The sequence below is a fragment of the Salminus brasiliensis genome, chromosome 21 (assembly GCF_030463535.1).
Source record: "Salminus brasiliensis chromosome 21, fSalBra1.hap2, whole genome shotgun sequence".
In the NCBI taxonomy this organism is placed as follows: domain Eukaryota; kingdom Metazoa; phylum Chordata; class Actinopteri; order Characiformes; family Bryconidae; genus Salminus; species Salminus brasiliensis.
In genome coordinates, this window is record NC_132898.1 from 5,642,844 (window position 1) to 5,666,981 (window position 24,138).

Consider the following 24,138-nt stretch of genomic DNA (forward strand, 5'->3'; position numbering starts at 1 on the left):
GTCAATAGAATCTGACTCTCTGGAGCAGATAAGCATGAACCTACTGGCAGCATGCTGCCTAATTCCAGGTGTGGGTTAGAGGGGTATAAAGCCTCCCAGCATTGAGCTGTGGAGCAGTGGACCTACCGTGTTCTCTGGAATGATGGTTCGTGCTCCATCCAATACACCTGGGATGAGTTGGGGAGTTGGGGGTGGGTGGTGTGACGATCATCCAACTTCCTGACTTCACTAAAGCTCTTGTCGCTCAATGCAATCAAATCCTCACAGCAATGTTTTAGTCAAATCTAGTAGAAAGCTTTCTTCTCTGGACAGTAGAGGCAGTTACTCCATCAAAAGCAGGATAAACTTTTTTTAAACCCTTGATTTTGAAAGAAACAATGAATAAGCAGGTGTCCGAATATTTTTGTCAATATTGTGTATTTAAATCAATTTGTGAAATAGGCCAAAGGCCTTGTCAGTGTAATTCTGGAGGTCAGTCTGTGGACACATTGCCTTCTCAGAGCCTCCTCTGGCGCTCCCTACTGTTGAGCTTTATCATTACACTGGCAAGCTGCCGCCCAGTGCTGGCCAATGTTGCATACGGTCCACGAAACAGGCTGATCTACACTGATCAGCCATAACATTAAAACCACCCTCCTAATATTGTGTAGGTCCTCTTTGTGCCACTGGAACAGCTCTGATCCATCGAGGTATGGACTCCACAAAACCTCTCAAGCTGTCCTGTGGTATCTGTTACCAACAAACCCTTTAGTCCAAGCCCTGTAAGTTGTGAGGTGGGACCTCCATGACCCTGTCGCTGGTTTACCGATTGTCCTCACTTGGACCACTTTTGATAGGTACTGACTACTGCATACCGCAAACACCCAACAAGACCTGCTTGATGATTTGGAGGTGTTCTGACCCAACAGTCTAGCCATCACGGTTTGGTTCTTGCCAACTTTGCTCACATTTTAACACATCAACTTTAAGAACTGAGAGTTCACCTGCTGTGTAGATCCTTTATGTAGATCCTACACCTCGACAGGTGCCACTGGAACCAGATAATGACAGTGCTCCCTCCAATACTTTTGGGATGAGCTGGGGAGTTGGGAATGAGGTAGGGTGTGTTGCTGGATCTTTCTGTTTCTATTATTCACAGTAAAGCTTCTTCCCTCTACAACAGACCCATTATCTCCCATAATCACCCTTAATTATAGTTCGAGCAAATTGGCCTTTTGCGCAGCTCTATATCTAACACAGCTTCAGGAACGGATAAATTGTGAAGTGCACAGAACTGCCATACTCAGTTAATGAACTGTTTTATTCATCTCACAAAATAGAAGCACTTAAGTTATTAAGACAAACATTTTAAATAGAGATTTGAACCACTTTGGAGTCCAAAGAAGTCACGACAGAATATATTACAATATTATAAGAAACAGTAAAGAGGGGTGTTGGAGTTAGAGGTAGAGAATTAGAGTCACTGCTGATCTCTGCTTTGGAGGCCTGTGATGACTTTCTTCACCATAAGGAACTGCGACTCTCGATGAGATCGCTTCAGTTTTGCTCTTCTGTTCTGGAACCAGATCTGAGAGGAGACACAGAGAAACATGAATACGTTTATTTCAGAACTCCAATAAAGTCCAGTCCTTAAATTTTAATCTGAAAAGCCAAGTGTGAGCCAGAGAGATATAAAGCACCCCAGCACTGAGCTGTGGAGCAGTGGAACTGTGTTCTCTGGAATGATTGTGGTGCTCCAGCCAATACTTTTGAGAGGAGTTTGGGGGTTGGGGATGCAGAGGCGTAATGATCATCCAACATTTTCACCTCACTAATGCTCTTGAATGCTTTTGAAAGAAACAATGAATGGGCATATGTCCCAATACTTTTGTCAATATGTAGTATTTCTAAATCACCTATATCATTGGCCAGGAGGTCATGGTACAAAAGAGGGATGAATGCAGTTAATTTTCAGAGAAATGATGAATGCAGGTGCAGGTGCAGGAGCAGGTGTCCCAATACTTTTTTTTCCATATAGTGTAGGTGAGCCCAGTAGGTAATTATGTTGTAATTATATTACCACCAAAAAATGCAGGTCTTCAGCTTAATGCCAATGACTGCAGCACACCAGTGCCAATACCTCACTCCCTGTTGCAAAATACAGGGTAATAAGGAAGAGACTGTGATGATAATGATTCTCTCTACCTGTATTCTGTCTTCATCAAGGTGCAGTTTCTCAGCCAGTTCTTCTCGGAGATCGATCCCAGGGTAGGAGTTCACTTGAAACACACTCTCCAGAATCTCAATCTAATAATGAAACAATAAGTCGGTAAGGAAATGTATACATAGGAGAGATCTAATCTATGCCATAAGGCTATGTAAAAAAAAAGATCCGTATAAACTTCAATGCTGTCAAAGACATTACCAAACATTACCATCCAGATTACTACAAGTACCAAAAATTATCAAATTATACATGGATACACCCAAAAAAAAATCTCTTCACTTATACTGTGCGCACCTGTAGGCTGGAGAAAGCCGTCCGCGGCCTGCGTCCTATGTACCAGTTAAGGGTTCGCCTGCAGTTGTCCACTGGAGCTTTGATTGTGCCTTTTTCCTCCGCGGACGTCACGTCCAGGGAGCCGTCGGCCGTCACCGTGTGACAGTTTTGTGTTGACGGGACGTCTGAAGAGATAAAATGACAGTGAGATGTTGTTATACTTTGTTATATATGCTGAAGCTTTGTCTACACCTACAGTACAACACAAATTTTCCTGTGTTGAATGCTATGCACTGTATGTCCAAAAGTATCTAGACACCCCTTAATCACTTCAATGTGCACCCAATGTTAAAACAGGAGCTCACAGCTTGTATATCCTTAACAGAAAAGCACTGATGGTAGAACCGGACACTCTGGACACTGCTGGGAGGTAGACTGATTTACACTGATTATCCCGTGTAAAGGCTTTCCAGAGGAGAAGATGCTGGGTGGACCAACTCCCTATTAATACTTTTGATTTCTTGATTTCACTTTGTACAATCAGGTGTCAGTGAAACAAATTAACACTGTAGGGGTGAATTAAGTGCTGTGGGCCGGATTACCAGACCCAGATTAAGCCTAGGCATACATTAAAAAAAGATTCACAACAGCAATTCACCTAGGCTTAAACCACCCCTGTAAGTGTAAAGCGCAAATTAAGTGATTTAACTCCACAATGTTAAGGTTTAGGTGTTAAGATCATTCATCCACTTTGCAAACTGATTTCCCAGACCCGGATTAAGCTTAATCCCAGACTAAAAAGACTTTTTTAATGGTAAAACCGCCATTGACTTTACAATGTAGTCCTAGGCTAATCTTAATCTGTATCTGGGAAACGGACTAAGAGTTAATTCAATATTGTAAGAGTTCATTCAGCCCTGTAAGGACTTAGCAGTTAAATAATACTGGTGGGGTTCAGTCAGATGTATTAGTGTTCATTCAGTGCTGTAAAACTGAGCTCAGTTCAGAAGTTAAGAGGTGAAACACAGGAAGGATTTTAATTACTGAAACTTCAAACTGCATTAATAGAAACAATTATTTTAATACTGCATTTGTTAGGCTGGTTCCAAAACAACTGATTCAACATTTGCAGTTTGGCATTACAACACTAGTCATTTAATTAAAAGAAGTAATGAACAAGGGAATTAGTAAAATAATTTACAGGTGAATAAAAACACAATTTTTCAAGTCTGTTGTTATATTGTCTAGCAATAATTTATAATATTTATATTATATTATTATATATTTTTAAATGTAATAAAATAAGTAATACAATTATATAATTAAATATTTAATAAAAAAAATATTATATAATTATAATATATGTACAAATAATAAAAATAAAAATAAATATCTAAAATAAAAAACAGAAAATAATTTGGCCCATTTCTGTAAAATATTAAATAATAAAAATATGAATATATTGAGATATAACATTTTGTTCCGACAAAGAAAAATGTTACATTTGGAAATCTTATCATTGTCACACAAAAACCTTATTTCTCTATTTTTGCAATTTTAACCTTTTGAATCCGACAGCTGTCCTTTACTTTGCATCAGAATTTCAGGACCAACGGACCAATAGAAATCGCCCAAAATGACTTAAACTTTAAAAAATCTTTTTTACATTGACGCCCATTGAAAGTTATAAACGTTTTACTTTTCCCTTCTGTAAAGCATACTTTATTTTTGTTTATTTTGCTTAATTTACATTTTGTAAACAAAGAAACATTCAATGTGAAATGTTTTAGTTTTTCCAGCATGTTAAATTCAGTAAATAGAAATTAAATTAGTAAAACTAAATTTATTTGACGGGTCATTTGAATATATATATATATATATATATATATATATATATATATATATATATATATATATTATAATATATAAAATAAATATATAAAATTTAAAACTACTTACTAAACTAACACTAATGGAGCGGTTTAAGTTCATAGGTTAGAACTTAAAAAGGGCTTAAAATATTACATTTTTAAAATAAAAAATTAATGAGATTTTTATTGTTTTTAATTATTTTAAGAATAATAATAATCCAGTTGATTTACACTGTATCTGTAAATATAGTTATGCTTATTCATTGTTTATTCACTACCTTAAAGTTTGCAGCAAGTCTGCAGGTGGAATTTTTCCGTTCCACCTTAAATGGTGCAGCAGTTACATTGCAGGCGCTGAGCTGCGCTGAGCGCCTGCAATGTAACTGCTGCACCATTTAAGGTGGAACGGAAAAATTCCACACGGTCTATGCAAAGCCTGCTAACCTACCTGCCCACGGTCTGTAAGGGGTAGCGATGGTGCTCCTCTGCTCTGTCCTTCCCAGCCCCAAAATACTGGCAATAGTGAAGGCCGAGGGTCCTGATCGATGATCTGCCATGAGTGTGTGTGTGTGTGAGAGAGAGAGAGAGAGCAAAAGAGAGCGCGTGAACCCGGCTAGTCTGACCTGCCTGCAGCCCACCACCACCACGACGACCACCACGACCACCACCACTACTACTGCAGTTTATAAACAAACCCCAAACCACCGGGATTCGCATCGGTGCTAATTAACTACACTAAACCAAACCCCTCTCCGCGTGAATGGACCTGAGGCGGGGTCTCAGGTAGCTAGCTAGCTAATCCCATGTAAAAACGAAGCCCCCCTGCCAGCCAGGATCCCCCCAAAACTCCCTTTAAAACAAAAACAGCCCTTTATTTTTACCCACCAGGTAGAAAATGAGCTCCATCCCCACCGAATGCATTGTGTGCGGAGCAGTCAGCTAGCGAGTAATCTCATTTAAATTAATAATAATTAATAATAATGCTAATAAAGGAAGAGACTTAAGGCTCTTATAGTGGGCTAGCTAATCCTCCTGAATATTCCGCACCCCTTGTCATGCACAGGGGTGGCTGAGTCCATACAATAAGCCGCACAATAGCATTTTGGCGAGTGCCACCGACTCGCCTGATCACTTTTCCCTATTCAGCTTTAAGTAAATAACGTATTTGTCGGTTATTTGTTTGCTTGTTGGAGATTGCAGCTCAGTGCAACGTCTATTTGTCATGCAAACGGAGAGACTAATTAGAGCCATTTAAATGCAACCCTAATGCAGGTCAATTAGGCCTGGGCTGTCAATGCAAAACACTAAAACTTGGCCTATTGTGGCCCAAAGATGCTTAAACTAACACCTAACTACTGCAAAACCTTTGGGACACTTACTGTGACCATATTGCTTCTAATTATGTCTTCCCTTTTATAATGTACTATTTTATTTATTCAATAATTGCTCTTTTCTTTTCTGTAAATATATTTTTCAGCTCTTTATTACCTTTATTACCTTTAGTACTTTCTACTTTTTTTTAATTTATCCCCTACCCTATTTATTGTTTAGTGTCATTTTCCTTTAGTTTAAGACTGTGTTCTGTGTTTCTTTGTTACTTGTCATACGTGTTGCTCTCACCAAGACAAATTCCTTGTATGGGTAACATACTTGGTGAAATAAAGAGATTCTGATTCTGATTCTGATTCTGATTCTTTGGGTGTAACCGGGACCTTGAGACCCCAATTTCGTTCCACCCCATGACAATAAAGTCTCCTTTAACCTTTACCCTTAAATTCTCTAAAATATGTTCTATGAATTCATGAAGTCATTCAGACTGGCTTGACTGGCTTAATATGAGATCTGATTTCTACAGAGCACAGAAATATGGTTGTTTTTAATAAGTCGTGGCCACAAGATAATATATGGAGGCCACATGTTAATTTAACGTTGTCACCAGTGATTTATGATTTACTAAAATTGTAATTGTGGGTACTAGAAACTAAATCGTGGCCTGAGTATCATGTCATATCGTATAATATCATTATATGGACCTAAAGCATTTCACTACTGGTTGTACCATGTATGAATATGCACGACAAATGTAAAATATTTGACTAGATTTCTTCTCTAATTGCCCGTAATATATTGTTTTTGTGGCCTGAATATATTGTTTCATGCATTTAATTTATTATATTGTAGATTCAATTAATTATTTTTTTGCCTCACTATATTATCTTGTGGCCTCTATGTATTATTTCGTGGCCGCAATATATTATTTTGTAGACTCAGTATATTATCTTGTGGCCTTAATATTTTGTTTCATGTACTCAATATATTATTTCATATACTCAATAAATGATTTTGTGGCTCCTATAAATTATCGTGTGGCGATAAGATATTAAAGAATGGTCCCATTATTTCAATTATCTTGTGGCTTCTATATATAGTTTGGTAGTCTCACTACATTATCTTGTAGCCTCAGTATATTATCTTGTGGCCTCAATTTATTTGTTGTAGCCTCTGTATATTATCTTGTGGCCTCAATTTATTTGTTGTAGCCTCTGTATATTATCTTGTGGCCTCAATTTATTTGTTGTAGCCTCTGTATATTATCTTGTGGCCTTAATTTATTTGTTGTAGCCTTAGTATATTATCTTGTGGCCTCAATTTATTTGTTGTAGCCTCTGTATATTATCTTGTGGCCTCAATGTATTTGTTGTAGCCTCTGTATATTATCTTGTGGCCTCAATTTATTTGTTGTAGCCTCTGTATATTATCTTGTGGCCTCAATTTATTTGTTGCAGCCTTAGTATATTATCTTGTGGCCTCGATGTATTTGTTGTAGCTTCTGCATATTATCTTGTGGCCTCAATGTATTTGTTGTAGCCTCTGTATATTATCTTGTGGCCTCAATTTATTTGTTGTAGCTTCTGCATATTATCTTGTGGCCTCAATGTATTTGTTGTAGCCTCAGTATATTATCTTGTGGCCTCAATTTATTTGTTGTAGCCTCTGTATATTATCTTGTGGCCTCAATTTATTTGTTGTAGCCTCAGTATATTATCTTGTGGCCTCAATTTATTTGTTGTAGCCTCTGTATATTATCTTGTGGCCTCAATTTATTTGTTGTAGCCTCTGTATATTATCTTGTGGCCTCAATTTATTTGTTGTAGCCTCTGTATATTATCTTGTGGCCTCAATTTATTTGTTGTAGCCTCAGTATATTATCTTGTGGCCTCAATTTATTTGTTGTAGCCTCTGTATATTATCTTGTGGCCTCAATTTATTTGTTGTAGCCTCAGTATATTATCTTGTGGCCTCAATTTATTTGTTGTAGCCTCTGTATATTATCTTGTGGCCTCAATTTATTTGTTGTAGCCTCTGTATATTATCTTGTGGCCTCAATTTATTTGTTGTAGCTTCTGCATATTATCTTGTGGCCTCAATGTATTTGTTGTAGCCTCTGTATATTATCTTGTGGCCTCAATTTATTTGTTGTAGCTTCTGCATATTATCTTGTGGCCTCAATGTATTTGTTGTAGCCTCAGTATATTATCTTGTGGCCTCAATTTATTTGTTGTAGCCTCTGTATATTATCTTGTGGCCTCAATTTATTTGTTGTAGCCTCAGTATATTATCTTGTGGCCTCAATTTATTTGTTGTAGCCTCTGTATATTATCTTGTGGCCTCAATTTATTTGTTGTAGCCTCTGTATATTATCTTGTGGCCTCAATTTATTTGTTGTAGCTTCTGCATATTATCTTGTGGCCTCAATGTATTTGTTGTAGCCTCTGTATATTATCTTGTGGCCTCAATTTATTTGTTGTAGCTTCTGCATATTATCTTGTGGCCTCAATGTATTTGTTGTAGCCTCTGTATATTATCTTGTGGCCTCAATTTATTTGTTGTAGCCTCAGTATATTATCTTGTGGCCTCAATTTATTTGTTGTAGCCTCAGTATATTATCTTGTGGCCTCCATTTATTTGTTGTAGCCTCAGTATATTATCTTATGGCCACAATTTATTTGTTGTAGCCTTAGTATATTATCTTGTGGCCTCAATTTATTTGTTGTAGCCTCTGTATATTATCTTATGGCCACAATTTATTTGTTGTAGCCTCAGTATATTATCTTGTGGCCTCAATTTATTTGTTGTAGCCTTAGTATATTACCTTGTGGCCTCCATTTATTTGTTGTAGCCTCAGTATATTATCTTGTGGCCTCAAATTATTATTGTGTGGATTATTATTTTATAATATTTTGTGACCACAAGAAACTTAATTTGTGGCCTCAGTATATTATCACATGGCCATGCCCATGCCTAAAGATTTCTGTCCAGTGCTGGTGAACATTACTAGGTTTCACAATGAGTGTAACACAAATACAGCTATTATATCTGCCCTCCAAAACTACCAGTGACATTAATGGTGTAAAGTGTACCGCTGATGATGGTAAAATAGAGTCAAATCTGAAAGTTTCTTTTTTGAGGACTATTTAACTACTTTAGGGACCAGGGGTGAAATAATTATTGAAATTAAGGATATTCATAGGGAGTTTGTCTTGCTTTGCTACAGTAACAGCCTCTACTGTGTTGGAAAGGATTAACACTAGATACAGGACCACTGCTGTGAGGGTTTAATTGCATTCCACCACAACTGCCTTAATGAGTTCAGGTACTGATGCTGGGTGAATGCCACTGTAACTCATCCCAAAGGGTCTGAATGGAGCTCCATCACTTCAGATTTGTACCCCTCCTTATAGCACATGGTGATCCTAGGCTCATGTGCTGCTGATACATAGCACCCCATTCTATCGGCAACGCTAATCTATGGAGACCATGTAGCCGGTGTGTGCAGCGAACAGGCGTAATGTTGCTTTAATGTTGGTCTCGCTGATTTATCCGTAACCCAGAACTGCAGCTATCTGGCTATCTAAGTTTTCTGTCCTAAGCGTGTTTGGACAAGAATATAAGAAACACTTCACATTGGCATCCATATGAAATATATTTGACATGGCATTTGTGGCTGCTAATCACAATTTAACGGGAAAAAAAACCCTTCAACACTACACCATTAAAACATAGGTAACAAACCAGATCATTAAAGTCATTTTTCACTGCAGACCAGCTTTCACTGGGCCCCTCTTGTCTAAAAGAGAATTAACAGTCGTCTGAAATGGGCAAATTTCTAACACAGAAGTGTGCTTCCGTTGAATATTTAGGGACATTTCTCAAAGAAACACCGTAACACAAGACAAACCATTCCAAGGTTGGCAACATTCATTGTTAATTACACAAAATAAAAACATAACCGACTGGATACAGACAGATCATAATTCTGGAAGAGGTGTGTTAATGACATTGGCATCAATACAGAATGGCCTTTATCAAGGACAGTAAAAACTGATTAAGGCAGGTGGTCAAACAGGCCAAATTAAAGGAGTTTTTACTGAGTAAGTGTGCAGGTTTTCTGCCCTACGCCCTACTGTCCAAAAACGTGCAAGCGTGAATAGCTATAGCGTAGTGCAAATAGCATTAGCAGGAGCAGTGCACTTCTAATTCTGACTTTTTCGTAACTGGCAAATCATTTGTGGCTGAAAACAACTAAATAATAACAGTATTAATACAATAATTATACCCTTATAAATGCTTGTTATTTATCCCTTAAACCATTTAAACTCTACACATAAGCCCATACTTCATTACTGTCAGAATTTACATCAGTTTCATAGGCCCTAAAATAGAACCCTGTGGGACACCACACAATGTGGTAAGCGAAACGGCTTTAGTATTAACGTCTTAATCATTTAACAAGGGTTTAAACAAGTTTCAGTGTTTCACTTTTTCATTCTTTTTCACACAATAAAAAAAATAATAAACTGCCACAGAAGAATGACCACGTCAACACAACTCGCCCACAGCGGCAGAATCCTTTTACGCGGACGACCGCATGTAAAAACTAAAGTGTCCTGAACTTGCTGATACAATTCAGTTATGGATCTATGTGATATGACTTGAAGCACATGCAAGCCTGTTAGAGCAAATGACAGCAAATGTAAAATATACAGTATTAATACAAGTCCTTTATAAATGTGTTATTCACACGTGTAATTTCTTCAGGGAAAAAAAATAACTCCATACATCCATCCATTCATTTCTTAAGGTTTTAGTATTACAATGTAGTGCACTGATTTACACACAGACAAACATAAACAGCTCTAAAAGTGTGTTTTAGATATAATTCAGTAACGTAAACAGTACAAAATACATGATTCTTACAAATAAAACACAAACTCCCAAGAGACTCTCCCATTCCAACCGCATGTAAAACGATTTCGACTCCTCTTTCCTGCTTCTGTACGTGCGTGTCTTCGTTAATATTTTTGCAGTCGTCTTGCGAATCCTGTTTCATTTCCTTTAGCCAATCAGGACAGCTCTGAAGGAAATGCCGTTAACACCTGAAGTGTTTTGGGAGAAAAGTTGAACCCCTGTAGAGACCAACTTTACTTTCCTGTTCTTTTCCATCAAGCCTCCGATTCTCCCCTCTTCCGACCCTCCTCCCCAGCATCGCTGTCCTCGGATTGGCTGTTGCTAAGGACTAGGAACTGTCCGTCAGCAGCTGGAGGGTTTGGCCGACTGGAGGCCGCTATCAGGCGGCTTTGTTCCTCCAGATCCTGCAGGTATGGAGTGTGATATTGTATGAGTGCACAGTCGCGGCCACGCAAAAACACTGTATCTCCAAAATGGCAACTTTACAGGAGAAGGAAAAAACTTTCTTCACTTCCAATAGACATTAATGTAAAGTATTTTATTACAAGTCATTTAGAGCACTTCTATTGGCCCATTCACCAAGAAATTGTGATACAATGTAAAGAATGACTTCCAGATTCACATCACATCAAAAAATGAAAAACAGACAGGTGACAGTGACAATATACTGATGTTATAACAGTGATTTAATTGCAGAAAACAAATATCATATAAATAGAAAATATATATATTAAAATAATATTATGCGCACTATATGGACAAACGTATTGGGACACCCACACAGACCTACAGGACCTACAGGAAATTTTATGACATTCCTTTCTAAAACCCATAGGCATTCATATTGAGTTGGTCCTCCCTTTGCAGCTCTAACAGCAGGTCTGCAGTTACTGAGTCAGCGGAGCGTTGGAGACTTTTCTGCACTATGTGCTGAGCTCAGCACTCTGCCCTGACCCCGCTCTGTAACTTTATGTGGTCTATGACTTTGAACAAGTGTCTGTGGTTCCTAAACACTTCCACTTTTTACCACTCACAGTTGATGGAGGAAAATCTGAGAGGGAAGAACTTTCACCAGCTGACCTCTTGTTGCTGCAGCGGTGGCTGCTATTACAGAACAACGCTGGAGTTCAGTGAGCTCTTTAAAACCACCCATTCTGTCACTAATGTGTGGAAAGGCAGACTGTATGGCTAGGGGCCTGATTTTATACACCTGTGGCAGTGAGGCAGAATCCAATGATTAAGAGCTGTGTTCCAATATTTTGCTCATATATTGTACCTTTAGCATAACAATGAGCAAAATATTGGCGTTTGAATTTCACCATACCTTTTCAATCTGTTTCTGCTTATTCAGCTCCTCTTGTTGCTTCTCCTTAGCTTTGTCCAGCTCCCTCTGCTTCTGTGTGGCTTTGCGGTCCTGGATTTATAAAGGACAGCATTGTGTGTTATTTACTTTCCAAGCTGCACAAAAAATACCTTTAGTTTTTCTTTAAGATTACAGTTGCTGTATTTTCAGAAATTGAACATAATGATGTAAGACTAAGGCTAAAGGCTCTTACCATTTCTGAGTGGAGAGCTATCTGTTTCGCCAGGCCTACACTGTCACAGATCTGAAAGGGAAGTAAAAGTGGGAAATTAGGCAGATATTGTGACCATATTTGGTTATGCTTTTTTGTATGGCTTAAATGTGCAAGTTATAATAGCAATAGCTTTTAAAGCCTTTAATAATGTATTAAAGTAAAATGACATGTTAAACTGATTACGTGGGTCTAGCTTGGCTTAGTTCCAACACACCTGGCTTGAATATTCAAATGCTAATGAAGGCCGTCATTAACTGGACCAGGTGTGTTAGATTAGGTTAGATTAGGGCTGGACTCTCCAGAATAAGATCTGAAGAAGCCACCCCAAATTTAACTGATAACAGCAGGAGGACATGAAAACACTCTAATCAAGACTTATAATAATAATAATAATAATAATGACAATACCCTGGATCAGGAATAAATGAGTGTCTGTCCAGTGTATGTCTATATTCAAAGTAACTGCAATTTAGATTCACACTGATGCCTTTCTCACATTTCTATCTGTGTACAAACATACAGACCATGCATATGCCTCAGACTGTTTTAACGGTACCTTCTCGCCATCATTATTGGATTCAAAGATGTAGCAGACGGTGACTGGGCGCCCGTCTACTCTCCCTCCGGCTGTCTGCAGCACGAAGCCAAACAGGCGCTTGTTCTCCAGATGAGATGCGCACAGCACCACACTGGAGAGAGGGAACTGCGGAGGGTGGAACAGAGATAGTGAGTGCTTGAATAATGGTTCAAACTGATGAAGAGAAATATTCAAGAAGTATTGAACAAATGAGTGCTGAATTCTTTAACATCTGACCTACCCTTAATCGTGTTACTTGGGTTTGAGGGTCAATGAGCCTGGAAATGAAACAGTTACAGTATTTGGTAAACGATTACAGGACTGGTAAGGCCATAAAGAACCCCCCTGGAAAACACCAGCAGAGGAACATCACCAGTATGTGGTGAAGAAGATTGACACTATTCAATCAAACAACAACACTGAAATGCATCACACTAGTCAAAGTCAAAGGGTTGCATATTACTTCAGGCATTCACAGGTGACGAGCAGGTGGGACTCCGTCATCCTGAAGATGTTGTGGATGGCTCGGGCAGCCAGGATCTGCCTCATGGTCTCGTAGATCACATCTGTGTTCTCTGTGGCCTTCACTTCCATGGAACCCAGAAAACGCACAATGTAGAGCTGGTGCAAGATGGAGTCTGAAGAAAGAGTGAGTTTATATAAGATTCACTGGTAGTAAATACAAACTTTAATGGTCTGTGGTTAGGGGATAAAGTCAAGCTAAACATCTACCTTCACTTTCCCCAGACTGCGACTGCCCAGACTCTCCAAACGGGTTGGTCCTTCTTTCAACAAAGGCACAAAGAAACACTGCCATTACTTCAATAGTAAAAGCGCAACAGCTGCTGAGGTCTGGAAAAAGATGGGTATGAAGAAAGCTAAAATAACTTCTAACAGCTTCACTGTGTAAAAATTAAAAACTCGTATTCAATGTCAAGTGAGAATAATTACATAAATTACAATTATTTATTATTATTATTATTGTTATAAAATGTTAACCTACTTTCCTCATAATCAGCAATAATTGTGCCTTCTAAGGGAGTAAAAGCCCACATGACCCATCCACTGCTGGACCCCACTTTTCTCCACAAGCATAAATAAGATCTGAAGGTACTGACCTGCCCTGGCTGGCACTCTTGGCCTGGGTTGAGTACTCCTCACTCACTGGCGAGATTATATCAAACTGAATGGGGGTGTCTGGAGCCACTAAAGAGTCCAGAGAGAGGGAGGAGAGGGCAGGAGACTCTGAGCCTGCTGAGCTCTGGCTGCTGGTCCGGCCAGCTCTGGGTCGGCCTTGCCTAGAAGCATCAGGAACAAACCAATCTTATTTCCTAATCAAGGAATTATCAGGCTGGTCTAACCTGAGAACAAAGCCAAGTGAGCATAAGCATGTGGTGCAGGGCAGATACTAACGTGCTAGGTCTAAAACTCTCGTGCCGCTGCTGGAATGAAGGGGAAGGCGTCACAGCCTCCAGAGCGGACTGGTTGACCCTGGCAGCAGTTTCCTATGAACGTGGAGAAAGGGTTTCAATCCTCTAGCATTACAAGAGCTATTACTGACATACTGTGCTATTGTTACAACCAAACATTATTTCTGAAATCCAGACTTACCTCAGGGTTCTCACTAAGGTATATCCTCTTTGAGATGTTATTTATTGTTGCGATCCACTAAAAAAGAAAAGAGAACATGAACATGACCAGCTTTTCTAGTATTTTTTCTAGTATTTTTCCCATTCTCGTATTTTGAAAATGTAAACAAAAAGGTAAACCACTACCTCTTCACAATCCTTCCGGCTATCCGCTTGCAAAATAGCAACCCTGTGGTAGAGAGGAGAATTACAGTGCAGAGTAAGCACTTGAATGGGACTTCTGTAAAGTAAGTGACTACAAATGAGTCACTGCTCCGCTCTCGAGCTCTGAAAGGATTCGTGAAATGTTTATCCAGTTTGTAAACAAAGCCATTGTTAAAAATATCCTCCAGCAGCAGTTCAGACTGAGACAAAAGGACAAGGATCCATTAACATAATTCCCCAGGGGGCAATGAATGTAATGAATGTGTTTACGTAAGGTTCTTACTCAAGATCTACAAATGAAACATTTGAAAATCCCTATTGGAGAAAAAAAGGAAACTGGGCCGATGTCCTAACATGTGACTCAGGCACTGATGTTAACAAACGTACTTCTTGCCATCAAAAGCAGAGATCTGGAAGCAGAAGCGTCGGTCCTCACAGTCAACTGCCATGACGGAACAGTTGTCTATGTCCATGACTAGGCCTCCTGCGACGTCTCCTCGAGCCTGGCTCATGAGGTTCCCTCCCTGGGTGAAGAAATACTGCCGGTCCCAGGTGGACGACACCAGCCCTGTTTTACTGGAGAGAACATATAAGGTCTTAATATTTTTTGTATGTGACTTTGTTTGAGGCAAAAAAATGGTCAGATGTCGTTTAACAAGCCTGTTTACCACACTGTTATTTTGCCTTAGAATAAATGACTAATTTTCCTTTTATGGAGGGGAAAAAGCTCTTGGGACACAGTTTTAACAACAAGTCTTTCTGGGTAGTGTTGCTATCCTTGCAATAGGTGCAACTTAAAGTAGCTGAATGCATTTATTAGATGAAATGTCCAAAAACATTTGGAAATATAGTGCATTTTCTTACTTCAGCAGGAAAAGCCTGACCTGAAAGTAATCTAAGGTTTGCATAAATTTGCATTACAGCACTCGTACTTGCGAGTGTTGAGGTAGCCGGCCTTGCGGGTCAGGTTGCGGTTGATTGGGATCTTGCTGGGGTCAGGGTCTGGCATGTACAGCATGTCACTAGCCTGCTCGAGATCCTGGATGGTCTGCTGCATCACGTCCACCTCACTGTCCATCTCCCTTCGGACACTGCAAACACACATTTGCACGGATGTCGATAAGCACTCTTTATACTCAGTCCCATTTAAATGGGTAAGTCTCTTTGCATAACTGCAAACAAAGCTCAAGCACTCAATGCACACAGACTATCAAAGGCTTTACAGGCCTGCTTATCACCACTGCGGAGTTGAAGAACAAGTCTAGTTAAATATTAAAGGAGGAAAATGTTCATGTGCTCATGTGACCACATGGCAATGAAAGAACTACGTATTTAAAATGACCTGAAATTTACATATGCCTGGTTTCCTTATTAAGTCCACGAGCTGCTAAATACTACACAACAACAGGTAAACAGAAGATTAACAGCTTAGACCCTGTATATAACCCTACACTTCTTAATGTTCATAACGGTCATGATTAACAACAGTTTAATGGGCCCTAAAATATTGCCTTAGGATTTAAAACTTTATAATGAGAACCTAGGTTTCAAGAGGTTAATACTAAAATACAGAATGACTCAAAGGATATAAAATATATATACTGTACAAGCATAAAAACAAACATAACACATACTTCTGTACACTGGTCCCAATGTTTGTAAGAAACTCTTCCCACTGCTGTGTAAGGTTCTCTGAGCCCAGCTTGAAGAAACTGATCTGATAAAGGGAAAGAAAGAGAGAGAGGTCAATTGTGCTCTTCTGGACTCTGGCTGCTGATGGCAGGCAGCATGACCCAGCATACAAACCTAAACCTCGGGTCATAGTGGCAGTGCCTAAGTCCACTGGAAGCCACTCAGAGCCCCAGGAGCTTTTATGACAACCCATTCTACATTATTAGCCATTATTATGGAGTTGGTTGTATGCATTTGCTTCTGAAGGAGGATCCAGCTCTGTTTTGGTTTTGCTCAATCCTCCTTCTGAAGGAGGAAAAGTGTTTGAGGTAGATGGTTTATGAAACTCCCATTATTCCACTATGCAAAAGAGCCTCTTTAAGACTAAAAACAGAATAGTGAAAATATTTATGTCCCCAACTGTCTTCAAAAATCTGAGTTAAAAGAAAAGATTTCTGTTGTTCATACCTGTGCTTGCATGTACCCCAACAGTGGCTCCAAAAGGGCAATCTTCTTCTTGTACTGTAGCATATTAAGTGCTGAGAAGTAGTGCATCATGGTCTGGTGCTGCTTTTTTCTAGACGTGTAGACGTCCTCCATCACCTCATTCTTGACCTGTTGTGGAGGCAAGCATTACATCATGTTTGTTGTCATACAATTTTGCAATAGTACTTCAGGATTACTATCATCATTTTAGACAATGTTATATAAAGCCACTGACAAGCTCTTATTATCATTCACCACCTGAGCACAAAGTATACAACAAACTCTCCAGCACATATCAGGTTTAGTTTGACATACTATTATCTAGAAAAATGGAAGAAAGCATTCTGCGTTGCGAAATCAGCAACAGCCTGAATTGTGTCCATTTACTTTTGTCAATTTTAATAGATAACAGTGTTTTAGAAACCACATAAAATTGTGTAAATTTGATTTCATGCCCAATTATCGCCTGAATCCACTTTCTCACCCCTTTTTGTTTTTCCCAAAATCAGATCTGGAGTAATTTCCTGTCCCACACAAGGACACAAGACTCCCGCCAACCAAATCCATGTAACATATGCTCCCCTAGCCCCGGCCAAGCCAAGTCTCAGTATGTGTTTCATTAAATGAAGACAATCGCTGAGGTGTATGATTGAGCACATTAGGAGATCGCCTGAATCAGCCCCAACACGAGAAGACAAATGGAGTTTAATGACATTATAAGGCAAACGTCTGAAGCGTCCAACTTAACCGGTCATCTGAGAGGGTTCAGCTTACCTTCTCGTTTTCTTTCTTTTTAGACAGCCGACTGTATCTGTTGATCGCCACGTCGTGATCTGATCATTAAAAAAACAAAAAAAACCACTGAGATGGAGCAACTACTTCCCACCACTGTGGGTGAGAGAAGGACTTCTACAGTCCATGATGAATTCATTTTCCAGGTGATTCATGGAATAAAACTGGCTTCTTACCATCACTGGATATCTGGAACACCTCCTTCAGGGTAAGGATTTCTGCAGGGAGGAAAAAGCAGTAGTGAATCAAGGAAAATAGTGCTCTTCATCATATAAAAAAAGTCAACATCCATTCACTGTCCACTTTATTGGAAACAGCTACTTACTTACTGCCCCACCGTTCAGCACCACATTCACTCGGATTCAATTGGTCACCTTGTTATAAATGACACATGTTGGGCAGAGTTTTTCAGTGGGAGCTAGTGTGTGTTTGGTTGAACTATGGGTGTATTAAGAAAGGGCAGTAGCCTCAGCCATCGTTTACAACGCTACAATTACTATAATCGTTCATTTATGCAAAGTGTGTTAATGGTCCGTTTCACAGCTATATCTCAATAGAGATTGCAGCATATTCGCACCCATGTGATTATATATGTGTAATAAGATGAGGGTAATTGTATTTAAACAATCTAAACAAGTTGATTTACATATGTAATTACACAAGCTGCACAGCAAGAATACATTGTAAGAGCGAATACTTCCCCAGTAGTCATTACACTGTTATTACACAGTGATTAGCGACACAATATGAAGAGGGTACGTCAGTACATTATTAACTGAGCAAGCAGGTTACATTTATATTTTCAGAGCATGCCAACTACTGAATCTATTTATCACGGTTAAAATGCTCTTGTGAGGTTTTTACGGTCGATTATGTGGTCAACTGTGAGTTGCCAAAGGTTGGGAACCCATGGGGCCAGAGGATGTCCAGCACAAATTGTGAATAACTACCCCAGCAAGGTAAGTTTTTTTCCTAATAGAGTGTACAAATATAGCTCAATAACGAGCACATTAACATCATGGGTCCATCATAATTTCTTTCTCACCTTTCAAGTCTCTTTCCTTGAACTGAGTGATGGGAAACATCATGGCATCTGCTAGCTGAGTGGACAGGACTGCATGACAGGAGCTGAGCTGTGGAGCAGAAAAAGAGAGAGAGAGAGATAGAGAGAGAGAAAGAGAGAGAGGATAAACAAGTTAGCCAAACATTAAAACACATTTGAGCAGAAGGACACGGAGCTCAAAGACAAGCACTGTTCTCACCTCATCGATGACTTTGGCAAACTGCTGCAAAGTCGAGCTCATGACTTCGTCGTCGCCACCCAGAGGGAAACGCTGCCAAAGTGAGCAGGGCTGAGTTAAGCATTAAGGCTGGCGAGATTCATGCAAACCTGCACTTTACAAACCGCTACAACAGTATCTTGCTCAAAGTAACATTAAATGCAGCTGCTGCCGTCTTGCAGTCCTCACAAATCCATCCGCTGAAGAGAAATAAGTGCTAAGACGTTTAAGAGAGAGTACCTGTTTCTCATATTCCTTCAGTAGCTTGGAGGTAAGATGGGTAGCGGCGCTCAGCTCGTTCTGTAAAGCATATAAGCTGCAGTTTAAAGTAAAGAAATACATCATAACTCTCTAACAGGGCTCTGATGAATGAGAAAGAAGCTGCTAATGCTGCTAATGCTTACCTGTGCATCATATATTCTGTGCATGGCCTTGAAGAGCTGATTATAGTAGCTGGATATTGTAGCTGTGTCCTCCTCAAACACACCAAGCAAAGAGCGAGTCTAGAAACACAATATCAACACAAAATAAACAGCATATCTGAGTCCTCCGCCTCTTCAGAGAGAGTCATGGGTTGTCTTTTTGGAAACCACAATAATTAAAACTAGACAGCAGCTGAAAGCGACACCAGTGGTTAGAGATGTGAGCTAGCAACTAGACCGTTGAGAGGTCAAATTTCAGCACTTATTGGGTACTCATGGTTGGGCCAATGGACACGGTCAATGTGCTGCTCCCTGAAGTTTCGCTATAACTAACTTCTGGGCGCTCTGTTGCTCGTTCAGAGTATCAGAGGATCCCCTTAAGAGCTGCTGTAATTCAGATATGAAAAACAATAACAGTGTCTATGTTAGAAATAGATCACTGTACACTGGCTGAGCCAAAAACAGCAAATATTAAGGGTGTAGCGATTCACAAAATGCATAAAACAGTGGTGCCTCACTTCAATACATTAATATACTGCATCCTTTAACGCCTGGGTGTCAAAATACTCCCTGCAGACCAGAACCAGCTGGATAAATGTTCTAATCTGGCTCGCAAATAAATGTAGCACCTGTGGGGTTTTTTTCTGGGGGGACACAGTGGCAGGTTTCTTACAATAAGCATCAGTCTGGCCTCCCCTGCTATGGACGCAACTGCCCTGCCTGGTAATTTAATGAAGATTTCTGATCTGGGAAACAATGCAGGGATACAGAAATCATGAGATCTGCTCACTGGTCCAGAAGAACAGCCAACATTTCAGTACCCAAACAAACAAATGTGAAGAACCACTAGATGTTACCAGTGTTCGTGTCATCTGTATGGAACTCTCAGACTATACCTGTCTCATAAATGTACATATCAAAGAATTTCTACAAATCCCTTCTGTCTTTGTATAATCTGTATTTTGGGTATATTTTGTGTGTATTTTGTATTTATTTAATATAATTTTTATATAACTTTATTTTTAATATGTTTAGTAGTATGTATATAGTTTTGTCCTCCTGTAGAGCATCAACCTGAGCCTCACCACAAGCATTTCAATGCATAAATGTCCTGGCATGTTGTGCAGATGACAAATAAACTTGAAACTTGAATACAGGTATTACAATATAATAACCATGTTACCAAGATAATTATAACTGGAGTGTGATTATACTGTTTATCACTACTACAATAAGTACAGTATGATGAGTACAGTATTATAAGTATAGTATGCAATACACAGATATCATTTTGAATTTTTGCAGATTTCACACATTAAATTAAAATTAAAAATCTAAATAAACCTGGACATTTCCGTTTTGTAACTTTATAGATCATCACACCCCTACATTTTATTACCTCAGTGAGGAAATTTACCATCCCTTCGTCTTCCACAACAACACCAAATTACTGGTCATAGTCACAAGACAAAGAGCAAAAAAAGGAAGTCAGGAAATGTTAAGGAATGAAAGATGTGAAATTGCAAAAGCAAAAAAAAACAAAAACTACTAGGTCATGTTGGATTTTGCCTGGTTTGAAAATATTTGGTGTCTGGAATTTGTACCAAATTAAACATCTGACAAGAACAAACCACTATAAATTAACCTATTAAATCATCCCTCAATTTCATGAACTCAATGTTTCCTCAACATACAAAAAAAAAATTATCCAATTTAAAAAAATGTATGTCAAATTAAATAAACTGATCCCTTAATGTAATAAATCTTCTCTTCATTTATTAAATTGTTCCTCATTGTCATTTAATTACCTCTATTTAATAAACTGTTTCCACAACTTAATAAATCTTCCCTTTATTTATTAAATTGTTTCTCATTGTAATTTAATTATAATTTAATACATTCAATAAATTGTATCTCTACTTAATAAACTGATCCCTTAAGGTAACAAATCTTTCCTTTATTTATTAAATTGTTTCTCATTGTAATTTAATTATAATTTAATACATTTAATAAATTGTATCTCTATTTAATAAACTGATCCCTCACAGTAATAAATCTTTCCTTTATTTATTAAATCGTTCTTCATTGTAATGTAATTATAATTTAATACATTTAATAAATTGTATCTCTATGTAATAAACTGTTTCCACAACTTAATAAATCTTTCCTTTATTTATTAAATCATTCCTTATTGTAATGTAATTATAATTTAATACATTTAATAAATTGTATCTCTATTTCATAAACTGATCCCTCAATATTCCCTTTATTTATTAAATTGTTCTTCATTGTAATTTAATTCCAATTTAATACATTTAATAACTTGTATCTCTATTTAATAAACTGATCCCTCACAGTAATAAATCTTTCCTTTATTTATTAAATCGTTCTTCATTGTAATTTAATTATAATTTAATACATTTAATAACTTGTATCTCTATTTAATAAACTGATCCCTCACAGTAATAATTCTTTCCTTTATTTATTAAATCGTTCTTCATTGTAATTTAATTACAATTTAATACATTTAATAACTTGTATCTCTATTTAATAAACTGATCCCTCACAGTAATAATTCTTTCCTTTATTTATTAAATCGTTCTTCATTGTAATTTAATTATAATTTAATACATTTAATAACTTGTATCTCTATTTAATAAACCGATCCCTTAAGGTAATAAATCGTTTCCAACTTAATAAATCATTAAGTCAATTTATTAATTATACTGTTATTAAAAAAACTGTTTCCTCAATGTGATAATAACTCGTTCCCCCCTTTATTAACTCGTTCCCTCAATTTAATAAATAGACCCTTCAGCTGATCAGCTAGTGGGGGGCTCGTACTCCTCCATCAATACCACACATCACCCCCTAGCTACCCTCCCCGCAGCTCAGAGGGGAGGCTGTGGTTAAAATAAGGGGACGACTCGTTAAATCGTCTGAAACGTTTTTGGCCTTTAGGCTCTCGGTAATGACGGGCAGGGTCTGGCCGGCTGTGGCAGCGCTGCTTGGACGAGGCCAGGGGGAGAAGCTAACCCGCCGCCTCTGCTTGTAAACACAGGCTGGTGTCTGCAGGGATGTCAACACCACCAGCCACAGCCTCTCCTCAGCTACCCGTCCAGCACCACAATTACTGTCTCCCTCCCTCTAAATCTCCATAATCTCCTCTGATGACCCCGACATTTGTAAAAACACAGTAAAGCTGTCATCTTTACCCGGAGGCGCGTTTTCATCCGCAAAGGCAGCCAGCGAGTCAGCTAGCCTCACAGCGCGCTAAGCTAACGCGTTTACCTGAGGACTGTCCTCCAGCGTCTCCTCTATCGGCAGCTTGTCGATCCCAGGCATGACTGTGAGTTTATTTAAGGGCAGAGGTGGGAATTATGAGCCGATAGAGTGGATATGGTTCTGGAAAATCTCCTCGGAGGCTCTATTCCCGACAAAATCGACACCCAGCCAGATTAACCCTCCCACAAACACGGATATTCCGCCTTTCCTCGGGCTTGCATTGGGGGAGACTGGCGGTGACGATTCACAGCATCACCCTTTTAATAAAATAAAAGCCCTTTTTAATGGCTGAATTTAGTTTTTTATTGATTAAAATTGATATATATATTATAATAATAATATTAATATAATATTAATAATAATTATTATTTTTTTAATTAATATAATTGCTAATTTGTTCAGCATATCTAAAATTACAGTAAAAACCATAATATAGTGTAAACCTCTTTGTATATCCAGCTTTTATTTACATTAACATTTATGGCATTTAGCAGATGCTCTTATCCAGAGCAACTTACAAGGTTACTCGTATTACAGAGGAGGGTCAATGTAGTGTTAGGAGTCTTGCCCAGGGACTCTTATTGGTGCAGCGCAGCATAGTCACCCAGGCCGAGAATCGAACCCTGGTCTCCCACATGGTGTTGTTGTAACACAATGGTAGGTGGTGGTGTTATCTGTTGCACCACACCAACCACCATTTATCAGTGTAAGACTAAATTAACGTGCTAAATTTTTATAAATAACTGAACACAAAGCTTTTAAAAGAGAGGTTGGTGTAGTGGCTAACAACACTGCCTTCTCTACAGCCCATGCTATTTTATGTATAAATTTGAAATATTAAAATAGAAAATACATTTAGCATTGAACAGTAAGTGAAACATTTGCAAAAATTAGTCCTAAAATTGATTTTCTAAAAATGAGTCCAATCCGAGTATCTTTATAAACTGCTTCACTGGATAGTTTTCCATAGTTTTGCTCTAACTAGAGAGATGACTGTGCTATTCGGTGTCGACCTGAGAAGGATGGGTTCCCCCTTTTGTCTTGGTTCCTCTCGAGGTTTCTTCTTCTTGTTTGGAGAGAGATTTTTCCTTGCCACTGTCGCCCCTTGGCTTGCTTAAGAGAGGCTTGGACCTCTCAGATCTCTATAAAGCTGCTTTGTGACAAAAAAGCCTATATAATTCAATTTTAATTGACCTGACATACCACACTGTATCTTTTACCAGTTCCAAAAGTACTTATTAGTAATATTCCAAAAGCAACCAACTTCAAGACCCCTCAGGCTACAACACCAACAAGAGTCCTTGAGCAAACCCCTCAGGCTACATTAAAATACCATCAATGAAAATGTCACACAAAATAAAGTTTTACTAGTAAATGCAGCATTTACTGGTACATCAGCCTAGTCCTACAGACATTACATATATAAATGTTACATAAAGAACATTTACATATCACAAATATCAGTAACAGTTTGCATGGCAGGTAGCATGAAGAGTATGGAGTAAAACAGAAATGGCAGGACTAGACAACAAAAACAGCAGGGATGCACTAATACAGATATGGGAATTGCTGTTGTGATATTGTTTATGTACATATCTGCCAATACAGATACATATACATCACCAAATACTGGCTTTGAATTATTATCAGTATTAT

The 24,138-nt window shown here is 38.5% G+C and overlaps 2 protein-coding genes across 3 annotated transcripts; both read right to left on the bottom strand.

The window, feature by feature from the left end:
* Window positions 1-1,433: 1,433 nt before the first annotated feature.
* Window positions 1,434-5,185, bottom strand: hesx1 (HESX homeobox 1). Its single transcript, XM_072666273.1, has 4 exons — window positions 4,799-5,185; window positions 2,501-2,664; window positions 2,185-2,286; window positions 1,434-1,567 (listed from the first exon to the last, which is right to left on the bottom strand). The coding sequence occupies exons 1-4, from the start codon at window positions 4,905-4,907 to the stop codon at window positions 1,460-1,462; spliced, it is 483 nt and encodes a 160-aa protein (XP_072522374.1). The 5' UTR covers window positions 4,908-5,185; the 3' UTR covers window positions 1,434-1,459.
* A 4,130-nt stretch (window positions 5,186-9,315) lies between these two features.
* appl1 (adaptor protein, phosphotyrosine interaction, PH domain and leucine zipper containing 1) lies at window positions 9,316-22,687 on the bottom strand. 2 transcript variants are annotated; one of them, XM_072665494.1, is made up of 22 exons: window positions 22,489-22,687; window positions 19,180-19,278; window positions 19,016-19,075; window positions 18,758-18,829; window positions 18,541-18,628; window positions 17,672-17,713; window positions 17,478-17,536; window positions 16,686-16,832; window positions 16,181-16,263; window positions 15,479-15,637; window positions 14,934-15,122; window positions 14,529-14,571; window positions 14,365-14,421; window positions 14,167-14,258; window positions 13,872-14,051; window positions 13,486-13,535; window positions 13,217-13,391; window positions 12,995-13,031; window positions 12,733-12,879; window positions 12,156-12,206; window positions 11,924-12,013; window positions 9,316-11,003 (listed from the first exon to the last, which is right to left on the bottom strand). In XM_072665494.1, exons 1-22 carry the CDS (start codon window positions 22,540-22,542, stop codon window positions 10,854-10,856), a joined length of 2,124 nt encoding a protein of 707 aa, XP_072521595.1. In that variant the 5' UTR covers window positions 22,543-22,687; the 3' UTR covers window positions 9,316-10,853. The 2 variants fall into 2 exon arrangements, with proteins under 2 accessions (XP_072521595.1, XP_072521594.1); XM_072665493.1 differs by having other exon boundaries at window positions 13,486-13,538.
* Between the last annotated feature and the right edge of the window lie 1,451 nt (window positions 22,688-24,138).

What these genes read in the sequence shown, in the direction of transcription:
- appl1 (XM_072665493.1), bottom strand. Translation starts at nt 22,542, where the DNA reads ATGCCTGGGATCGACAAGCTGCCGATAGAGGAGACGCTGGAGGACAGT. An exon ending in ACAGAATATATGATGCACAG is followed by an intron (nt 19,076 to 19,179) that starts GTAAGCATTAGC and finishes TATGCTTTACAG; the next exon opens with AACGAGCTGAGCGCCGCTAC. An exon ending in TGGGGTACATGCAAGCACAG is followed by an intron (nt 16,264 to 16,685) that starts GTATGAACAACA and finishes TCCCTTTATCAG; the next exon opens with ATCAGTTTCTTCAAGCTGGG.
- hesx1 (XM_072666273.1), bottom strand. Translation starts at nt 4,907, where the DNA reads ATGGCAGATCATCGATCAGGACCCTCGGCCTTCACTATTGCCAGTATT. An exon ending in CGGCTTTCTCCAGCCTACAG is followed by an intron (nt 2,287 to 2,500) that starts GTGCGCACAGTA and finishes TTTCATTATTAG; the next exon opens with ATTGAGATTCTGGAGAGTGT. An exon ending in TTGATGAAGACAGAATACAG is followed by an intron (nt 1,568 to 2,184) that starts GTAGAGAGAATC and finishes GTCTCCTCTCAG; the next exon opens with ATCTGGTTCCAGAACAGAAG.